The sequence below is a fragment of the Pyxicephalus adspersus genome, chromosome 4, assembly GCF_032062135.1.
Source record: "Pyxicephalus adspersus chromosome 4, UCB_Pads_2.0, whole genome shotgun sequence".
In the NCBI taxonomy this organism is placed as follows: Eukaryota; Metazoa; Chordata; class Amphibia; order Anura; family Pyxicephalidae; genus Pyxicephalus; species Pyxicephalus adspersus.
In genome coordinates, this window is record NC_092861.1 from 115,381,890 (window position 1) to 115,393,186 (window position 11,297).

An 11,297-nucleotide genomic window follows, 5' to 3' on the forward strand; every position below is an offset into this window, starting at 1 on the left:
ATGTCATCTGGAAAATATTTTGTAGTAAAAGTTAAGTTTAATCTTCTAATATTTGCCTCACATGGTTCCTTGTCCCACCCCCCAACCCCATCAAAATTGTAAAAAGTTACAAAAACAGCCTTTCCATTGATTTTAGAACCAGTTACATCATCACGTCTCTGCAATGCAAGTTTGTGTCAAGTTGGAAAGCCTGACAGGGTGCCATATATATATATATCTGAAAACAGGATGCCATAGTGATGCTAAACCGGGAGTGAATACAATAGGCCTGATCTATTAAAGCTCTCCAACGCTGGAAAAGATACACTTTTATCAGTGAAGCTGAAATAGATCTGGTCCAGGATTGAAAACATTTGCTAACAAATACCAAAGTACTTAAATCTTTTCCAGGTTTGCTGGATCACCCAGGTTCACCCAGGTGTATCTTCTCCAGCCTTGGAGAGCTTTAATAAATCAGGCCTCATGAATGAATGGGATGGGCCAGGAATAGTTAGGCTGTGGAAGAAAAGGCTAGATGGATGGATGTCAATCAGCCAGGGAATGAAATGGTCTCATACATTGCAGATGCTAATTCTCTGTATAAGCAGATAACTGTGTTCAGTAAAATCAATAAGCAGTTTCAGTACAAGAAAGTAATCTGTGAACTACTGAAGGTGAGGATTTCAGGTTTTTTTCAAGTTTTTTAAATTTAATTAGCCAATAAAGGGTAACATTTAAATTCTAAATGTTCTTCTTTGGCTGGTGGCTATTACAGTATAACACTCTGCTTCTGCTAAGTAATTGCAATAAAATCCACAGTAATATGCCAAAAGGTACCTAAAGTTAAAGGGTCAGTAAAAGAGGATGCTTGTGGATTGCGTGCAAACTGCTCCATATTTTCTGCACTATAATAAAACACTGTGGTCTGAAAGAAACCACTAAAGAATGGGCAGTAAGTTTTAATTTAAAGCAGAACTCCACATCCAGTCTTACAAAGTTGTGCAGGCTCCTATCCTGCAGTGAAGTTGTCTAATCTGATTTTACTCCTAATGGTCAGCCTCTCACAGTGTGCATTAGAATATGCAGAACATCTTACGGAGCCAACCTCCTTAGTTTGCCCTCCCCACTCCTTTACTGATTGCCCTGGCCCATCCATTTTATTAATTGGATTAATAATTGAAGGGGTCCTTTGAAAAACATTATTCTGGTCCAGCATTGTGTGTACAACCAAGCCAGACGGTCCCCTTTTGTTCTCCTGCACCATTGTAACTCCTAATAATGACCCCAATGATGACAGGGAGGCTCATCCTTGCATGCTATGATGTTTCAGCTAAGCTCTTCCTGCATTGCAGAGATCCACTAATGTTGTCCCTAGTTCTAAATAAGAATTTTAATGAAGTCAAAATGTTTTCCTTAATAACTTAATTAGTTTGTTAATGATGGGGTAGGGAGGAACCAAGAAAGGCAACATATTAGACTAAACTACAGCTTTACAGGGGATAATGATGGCATGATGCACATCAATATTGCTGAGTCTCAATGATGCATAATTCTTTACAATATGAAAAGTTTATGGAAAGAAAATAGTTTCTGAAAAGCTGTCAGATGGTGAAAACATTAGAGAAAAAAGATGAAGTAAGTGGATCATTCCAACCCTTTGGAGTCTACCAGTAACTGTACTACCCATTGCACCATTATATTGTAGTACATAAGTGTGAATATACCTTTCTAGAGGAAGTAACTGAAGAGTAACTGTGTAAAAGATACCACAGGTGACAATGTCATGTTGGGTGACTCTCCATGTAAGAAAAGTAACTTAACAATCACTATTTGCCCAAACTCTCTTCTGGGCATATAGAGCACAAAATATACATACAAGGTTACATTTACAGTGTAGCTCTATCAAAAACATTTTTTAAGTTTCATATTTTTTAGCAGTTTGAGGAAGATTTCCCTTTGAATTCTGTCCCAGAAACACAAGTATAGATATGAAGTATCCCCTGTAAAAGGTGAAATCCCTTTCAAGACAGTTGTCTTTGTCAAAAGTGACCGCAATGAAAAATTACACAATTAATCCTGTTTTTGTGATAATTGTAAAATTATGGAATTTCCACCACCTTTTGTCACAATTACAATTGTCATCCAGTGAGAATTTATTTGGAGCTCTAATACCTTGTAGAGGTTTCAGACCTCCAGTACTACTTAATCTAGACTCCAACACAATAGGACAAAATATACCTTTATCAGTCTCTCTTCTAAACAGATTGGCTGAAGTTTCCAAAACCTTTCTTGCTGTTTTGTGGAGTTCTTTTCTCATTTTATTTGTGAAACCTAAAGGCCCAGACAAACAGATAAATACTGAAAACAAGCAAGATGATTGAAAAAGCATGAGAAATTGTGTAGGAAAAAAACATCTTTGCTTTAGTAAAACTTTCTGTGGGTCCAAAAAACAGCATTGTATCTCCATATGATACATTCAACAATATCCAGTGCCCACTGGTATGTAAAAGAAATAATCCTAATTGCATAGTTGGAATCTTAGGTAGAAAAGGGTGTTCTGGTTGTTTGAGTACAGCCCCTGCATAAGCCCATTATGCAGTATACATTGTTGAGGTTTATTAGAGAAAGTCAAATTAAAAGAGGCGCTAGCATGGGGAGTGATGTGTGACATGGGGAGGATATACTTTTTCATCAGAAGCTGGGTGATACAGCAAGCTTGGAATAGATCTGGTCCACTTTTGGTCCACTCTGGTCCACTTTTAGAAACTTTTGATAGCAAATACCAAAGGACTTTTGATAAAAATCCATTCCAGGTTTGCTGGATCACCCAGCTTCACTGATGAAATAGAATCCTCTCCAGCCTTGGAGAACTTCAATAAATCAGGACCATTGTGTCCAGCAGAAATATAAAGAAGGGAAATGTGATGATGATAATCAAGTCTACAACCTAGTAGTCATCAATCAGCTTATCAGAATGTTATCTCTGATATTATCACTCATTTCTACCTGTCTGGAGTCTGGACCTGTTTCATATCAGATTATTTGTGGCTGATCTGTTCATCAGCCTGCTGAATCTGCTTTAATTTGCAAAGAAAGCTATTTAAATAGTTTCTCAAACTCAACCTAAAGCGTTTAGTCTAAATGTGGATTTATTATCTGGAATATGTGCTGTTATTATTGAAGGAACAGAGTAGCCAGATTTCCATATGGTCTCATAAGTAAAACGCATATTATATGTTCTACACAGATACATCTGTAATTGTGGGGATGTGCTGATGATGTGCTGATGAGCCTACAATAAAGAGTGAGGTACCCACCCAACCTAAGGAAACAGCTGTAAGACAAAACAATGGCGCACTGCCCCATAGGGAAGAATGTTTGGCTCCAGTGCAGGTATCATAGAAAAGCAAATTCTATGTGTGGAATGGATCTCACCAAAGTGATTGCAGTGCTTTGGGTAAATGATTGGATCTTTATTTAAAAAAAAGCCAAAATCTGCAGATGAAGAACTTTCCTCTAAAACATGAGCTTTATATACAACAGCCAAACAATTATATTTAAGCTTTTTATGTATTTATATTTGAGTTCTGCCATAGTTGATGTTTTACAGCTTGTTCAGCATTTATAAGCCACAGGTACCATGCAGTTGGCAGCCACCACCCACATGATCTATCATTTAAACAAATAGGAATGCTCACAGAGAAAGTTCTGATTGGTGTTTGCCAACTGTCAGGGTAGATCCTCTCTTAGTTTGGTTGTCTCTTTAATTGGTTGGAATAAAGGTAATCAGCTAATCACTATAGTAGAGAAGCAGTAACCACACTACTTCACAATTGTTTGTGCAAAGCAGGTCTTAAAGTGTTCCTAAACTCAGAAATTTCACTTTACATAAAAGAGTAGACAACACTTTTATGTAATGTAAAAATTCTGTTTTTTTTTTTTTTTTTTAAGTGCAACACCCTAAAAAAAAAAAAGGGTGTAGCACCGCTCCCTAATTCTTGATTGCCTAAGCGATCAAGAATGAATGGGAGCATCTCGGGCACGTGCAGAAGGAGCCTTTTCGCGCAAAGAGAAAAATTTGCCAACCTCACGAATGCACTGTGAGATTGGCAAACTTTTTTTCCATCCTACTTCACTCAATCTCTCGCCTGGGTCGGGTCATATAGGATGAAGAACCAGGAAAAAGAGGGGAAGATGGCGGCGCTCGTAGCGCCAGCTCCGGGACAGATGCGGGACCCAATGCAAGACACCCCCGGATGAATCAGTCTGCCCTGCAGGCTAATGTATTTTTTTTTTTTTTGGAACATTTCAGTTTAGATCCTCTTTAAGGCCCTATTTATAAAACAGGGAATCTGACATTCCCTCAAACATTCCTATTCACACTAGGGGGAATCAATTACTGCTACTGAAACTTATAGACCTGGAAGATTCCCACAAATAAATGTTTGAGAGAATGTCTGATTCCCTTTTTTTATAATTAGAGCCCTTTATTTTTGTTGTAAATTTTACATGTAACATAAATTATTACAATACAATGATGTTTATAGATTCCATATACTTCCACAAATTTTGGATTAAATTAAAAACTATTTACCCTAACCTCAGATTAATATAAAAATGTTACTCTATAATTAGGGGCCTACTTACTTTGGAAGTCATTTTGATCCACTGGGACGGTGTGTAAGTAAATATATGACTTCAGCTTCTCCTGACGGACTGCCTGTGTATCAAGTGTTATAGCCCTTCTCAGAGACTGGATCTCATAGGTGAAAAATAAACACCCTCTAAAGGAAATAAAAAAAGAACCTGTTAAAAACAGGATGCAAGAGAATTGTACACAGAAAGGTTTCTGTAAAAGAAAGCAGAAGAAATTAGGGATTCTAATAGTAGCAAATGGGACTGGTTGCCATTGGTGTTGGCTGAAGTGTAATAAACACAGCATGTAAAGTAATAATAATAATAATAGTAATAATAATAATAATAATAATAATATATATATATATATATATATATATATATATATAATCATTGTAAAATATTTACACATAAAGATTCATTAGAACCTTTACACAGTAAACAGAACTAAAAATTGAATAAAAATATTAATTTGCCCGGCAAATATCAATGAAACCTGATCCATTATTATTATTATTACCCATACCAGTATATTGCTCATTAATTCTATTCTGTTAGTCCACTTATATTAACACCAATGTCTGAATTATTTAGGCCCTATTACTGGTGTTACATTACCCAGGTATGCATTTTTCTATCTTCTTTCTCCCCTTTCTTTACCTAAATAATACAATGATAGATAAACAAACTTACCCTAATAACAATGATCCTGTTATCTTGGCGATATTTCCTGAAACCAAAGCAAAATATCAATATACATAAAGGCATGTATAAATAAATCTTTACACACATACTTTATATTTATATGTATATAATAACTGATTTGTGATTTACAGTATGTCAATCTATTTGACTTATTCACACAAATGTGCATCTGTTGACATTTATTATTGTTTTCTTAACAAGTAGTAAAAGATTTTTTGAAATAAGCCATCCCTAATTTATGCAGCTGCTGGTGATGTAAATTAATTCATTCTCAAAAAATCCATTAAGATCACAACAAACACCCTAAAGTTGGGTATTAGTGGTTTCTAACAGATAAGAAACATCTGCTGTTTGTTTTTTAATAAATCCCTGTAGTGAACATTGAAGACACATTTCTTCACAAGGTCTACAGCTCTCTGGGTTACATATCTGTCAAATATCTGTGAAAGGAACCAGAGCCCAGACATATTCGTTGCAGAGAAAAATCTTTTGCAAAATTATTTTTTATTAGAGTCATTTAGGGACATAAGCCGAGAAAAAGATAAATATTTACTATTTTCTTTGTGGCATAGACAGGTAGTCCCTGGGGTACATACGAGATAGGGACTGTAGGTTTGTTCTTAAGTTGAATTTGTATGTAAGTCAGAACAGGTACATTATTTTAATAAATGCATATAGGACAGATGTTTGTCTCACTATACTATTAGGCAGTGTGGTGTCAGTTACTGTATAAAATCCTCACTGTAAGCTAATCACAAACAAAACAAAAAAAAAAAAGCTCCGTCCTTAAGATCACCCACATCCTCAGCTGTGCTTAGCAAAAGATTTCTTCATGCAAACCACCCCCATCCCCCCCATCAAGCCTCCGTCCTTTACAGGAGCGAGCAGGGAAGCCATGTTCGTATCTAGGAGTGGTCCATATGTTGGATGTCCTTGACTCGGGGACTTCCTGTAATACATTTCAAAATACACAGCAGACTTTTAGTCAGTTATATACAGTGAACTTACTAATATCTTTCCAGTTGCGTTCAGGTCTTGAAGCTGTGCCAGAAGTACTGACCTTTCGGTAGCATAGAAGACAGTAAGTTGCTACTGACATCTTTTACCTGTAGATAAAAAAAAAGAAAACACTAATGACTTCCTCACTCATAACCTCGTCATATACAAAGTTCCAAGATTTTTTGGGCTGCCCAGACTCTATACAGTGGTCTTTCTCATCCTATTCAGCTTGCTCTTACTTTCTGCACATTTAATAGTGAATTTAAAACCCATTTTTTTAAACCCTCATTATTCACTTATCATTCCATATCCCCCCTTCCCTTGTGTACTATACGCCCCACCTTTTAGATTGTAGCTTTTCTGGGCAGGGTCCACTCTCCTCCTGTGTCATTGTTTGTATCTGTCTGCCATTTGCAACCCCTATTTATTATTATTATTATTATTATTATTATTATTATTATTAATAATATTATTATTAAACAGGATTTATATAGCGCCAACATATTACGCAGTGCTGTACATTTCTTAATTATTATTATTAATAATATTATTATTAAACAGGATTTATATAGTGCCAACATATTACGCAGCGATGTACATTAAATATTTAATGTATAGCACTGCATAATATGTTGGCGCTCTTAAAATACAGTTTTTTATTATTATTAATATAACATTGATATAATAACTAACATTACAACAGAGAATATTTTACAGTTTAATGGACTTGATTGTTTTTCCTGTATTTATAAATAGAAGAAGTGACCCCACCTATGGTCTTACTGATACAGCTGCCAACCCCATAGAGGAGCAAAGCATAAAGAAACAGGAGAAAGACAGGGTTTTTTTGGCAAATTGTATTTTTCAAATGCTTTTCAAAGCAAAAATCAAATTTTTTTAAATAAAGGCATTCCTAGATGCAAACTGGGATATGCCTTGCTTACTAAACATAAAGTCATCTGACTATGAGTTACAACAGATGTACCAAGGCTCAAATGTCTCTATCCCGACACGTTTCACCAGAAGGCTTCATCAGGGGATGCATGGAGAGAGTCAGAACAATGCAATGTACAATAGAGAATAATAATAATTGTCATCATACATATTTCATCCAGAATCATTATGCATAACCAAGTACCACAAGGTAGCGATTAACGCGTGGATAAAAGGAAGGTGTGGTCGCAGTAACCCAGCGTGGACAAATAAATACAAGTGCAAACTCAAGATAATATACCTGTTTATACCTTGTGGTATACAAAAGTGACAGTCTAAAAAGATAAGTGACTATAAAGTAGCATAGTATTCATAGAAAAATTGTTTTTCCTGTACTTTGATTAGTTAGGGACTGTAAAATTAAAAAAAAACTTATCTAAATTATAATCTTTGCTTTGGGTAAAAAACGAATTTCCAATTCATCAAACAACATTTTTTAGTTTAGGAATTTACATAAATGCCCACCAAGCTCTGACATTACCTACATGATTTTTTAACCACTGGTCCGTGATGTGTTGCGAAATGTTTGTGGACATCAATAGACCTCCTCAGCATTTCAGTGGAATTCACATCAGAGCTAAGACATTTCATAACTTTTGTTTCTGTCCTTTTTTGGAGATATATATATATATATATATATACAAATTCCTCAGATATTTTAGTGAACTTCATATCAATATCACTTTGAAGGTTCTATTTCTGCTGTCCAACTTTTATATAGATAGCCTGACATTCTTATCAAGCACACAATAGGATGAAACGTTTATACGTGAACTAATGACTGAAAGCCCAAAGATTCAAAGCAAACCTGAACTATGCAATTCACACTACCATGTTACACAGTTGGTATTTGCTTCTTTTCTTTAAATGCTGATCTGCTTTGTGCTAAAACTGTTACTGAGAGTAAGAAAATGTATCTTTCATTTATTAGTCCACAGCAAATTATTCCAGATATCCAAGTTTTTGTCTATATGCTCCAATGAAAACTTTTCCCTACAATTCTTTTTGGACAACAGATTGCATTCTCTTTCCTAGCACACTCCCATACAGGTTTTCAATGGGGCAATCTCTTTATGATGGTATATGCGTGCAATATGACACCGAATGTTGCAGCGATTACCTAGGATCCTGTGATTTTGGGCTGTTGGTGACTCAAATGGTCATCTTATGGGCTACATTTGCTGAGTTGGCCAGTCTTGGACAAATTGGCAGTCTTTGGAAATTTAGGCGACTTGTACATTATTTTTCATACAGTGAAATGATTCAAAAACAATATTTGTTCACGTATATATCGTCTTTACCTGTAGGCACTGTTTAATTGAAGATCCAAAGTTTGCTTGTTCAAATATGTTATGCTCAGTCAGAACTGACAGCTGTGTGTCATTGTTAGCTATCAATCCCAAATGCAAATTACATCTTTAGTGTAATCTAACGATGGGGAAGCGTTATTACCTATCATGCAATTACTATGTCAGCTATAACCTAATAAGTATATGGAAGATGAACATATTATATAGAAAGATTTTTTTTTTTTTTTTGGAAACTTTAGAGGTATCGACACCAGTGGATGGGAGTGTGACTCTGTATAATACTATAACTGTCAAATCCTATTATAATATTAAAAAAAATAGGAAAAACTGTATTTCTTTACTTTTTTGTCAGCCTACAAAAAGCAGCATGAATTTTATCAAAACAGTCTACCAAAAGTACTTAAAAAATGTAAATTGAGCTGGACAATTTAGTCGTATCATTATAACCAGGTTAATGAATGCATACTAACACTAAATTTAGCCTGCACATCAATGGCATTAAAGAAGACTTCTACCTATAAGTATTATTTTATTAGGTGGAAGATGATGAGGCTTTTGATCTTGACAACAAGCACATTCATAGAATGTATTTTTGTAAAGTCAGTTCTAATTTCATCATATTTTTTTTCTTTTGCCCGTTTGGTACTTATCATGTGACCAAATCTGCAGCTTGTCCGCAACCTCCCATATAGCTTTTTAGCAATATGTCACTCTAATTTTTAAAGTCTTCTGTAGGGTTATCTACAAATTTGTGGGCCCTTGGTGACATCAGGGGCCACTATGGAGGTCACTTCTTCCTCATAGGTTTACTACCAGTGGTCTAGAAAAATTGCAAACTTTATTCACTGTACTAAATATTTATTGAGCTGTTCTAAAACTTTCAGGTAACTATGCCTAAAAAACTATAGAAAGAATCTTGAACATAAATCAAGCAACGTCTACATCATTTTGTGTAAATGATTGGCCAGCATAAAATAGTCTTTGCAGAACATAAATCCTGCAGTATGATTATAAGCATAAACTATGCTGGCTTCATTATTCAAATACCGCTGTGCGAGTTTCTAATCAAAGCATTACTATAATATAGCATCAGCCAGAAAATGCAAGCCATTACCACACAGCTAAAAAAAAATGAAAAATACAAAGAAAATATAAATGCAGATATCTGAACTGTCAAAGACGGTTTTATATTCATATGCTAATTACAAAATCTCACTGAAAATGCAGCCAAGGTAACAAAGTTTTATTTGATTAAATCCCACCTTGAAAGCTTTCGTTTATAGGTCACAATATCCTGCAGTATCTAATGCATTTGAAATGAGATTTTTCTTGATTAGGGCTGATATTTCTCCTGGGGTAATGTATCAAACTGTTGGTGGTTTGGAAATAAAAAGCAAATGGCTGCATACCATAGGGCTGAATACAATGAGAGGGTTTTTCAGGAGCGCTGATCAATTTTCTTATTATGCAATTTAGGGATAGGGAGAATGAAAGCAATTCTAAGCGTAGGCCAGGAATAAACGTGCATTTTATTATGTTGAGTATGAATTAGCATAAGTGAGATTAGTCCAGCTCTCCTGTCTTTTCTTTTTATTTATTTTCATAAATTTATCTTTTATTGAATATTAATATACAGTTTGTATGTTTCAAGTTTCTGAATGTTTTTATGGGGTAAAACAATTGTTGAACTTCTATTAAATAGATGCTAATTTATTAAAAAAATAAGCCATTTATAAAACAAAACACAAAAGCTGTATATCACTTGCTATGCCATGGCATTCTCTCTGCTTGATGGAGATATAAAGGAGCTTCGTGATTGTAACACAGCTGGTCAGGTCACATGAAAGCAGTGATATGGCTGAGGTATAGTTATACCACCGCTTTTTAAATATTCTCCTTAGTGATAGCAATCATCGGTATTACAACATTGGGTTTACTCAGACTAGTTGTGATAAATTTAGTTCTATTTACTATTTTTATATTACAATATTCCAGCAATTTATGTTTACCTTTATTAATCATTAAAAGCAATTAAGATGATACCCAACAAAGTATTTTATTACATTGCCACATCCCATATATAAACATATTTCTAGAAATCTGTTTTTTTAAGACAAATAAAGGAGGCAATCAATATTTATATATCGTTCCTGGTAAAATAAGTAAAATTTTTAAGTTTTATTACAAACAATGCAATTCTTCCAACCATAAAAACACTTTCAATCCTTCTAGCTTGCTCAATGTATATTGGGGAGCTAGTCCACTTTTTCAGGAGTAGATTTAAAGATTCTTAGCAATAAATCTGTCCCATGTATTAAAGTCCCCTCAAAAAAAAAGTGGCGCAGAGCCCAAAAGAGAGAAAGGCATGACTGGCCGAGAGTCCAAAGGTAAGCAAAATTTGTATACCCGCCATAGGATACAACTAATACCATTATATCATACCAGTAAACAAAACCAGAATTTGTATATTCACAAACACCTCTCATTTCAATTTACTTGTTGTCCCTGTTTCAGCTCATCCATCCTGCTTGTGGCTGAAGCTTGTTGAAAGATTCAGTTATGTATGGATGACATGAAACACGGACAACGGGTAAATTGAAATGAGAGGTGTTTGGACAGACACATTTCTGGAAATACCTTTGTTAATCAATATGAGATATACAAGGATTTTCAGCT

The 11,297-nt window shown here is 34.9% G+C and overlaps 1 protein-coding gene across 1 annotated transcript in view; it reads right to left on the reverse strand.

The window, feature by feature from the left end:
- The window catches only part of SERAC1 (serine active site containing 1), a 34,550-nt gene that overhangs the window by 17,146 nt on the left and 6,107 nt on the right, over positions 1 to 11,297 (reverse strand). The window contains exons 2-5 of the mRNA XM_072409367.1: positions 6,328 to 6,425; positions 5,308 to 5,344; positions 4,627 to 4,763; positions 2,218 to 2,310 (exon numbers count right to left, since the gene is read on the reverse strand). Coding sequence (XP_072265468.1) covers positions 2,218 to 2,310; positions 4,627 to 4,763; positions 5,308 to 5,344; positions 6,328 to 6,418 — 358 coding nt within the window. The 5' untranslated portion in view covers positions 6,419 to 6,425. The remainder of the gene's footprint in view (positions 1 to 2,217; positions 2,311 to 4,626; positions 4,764 to 5,307; positions 5,345 to 6,327; positions 6,426 to 11,297) is intronic.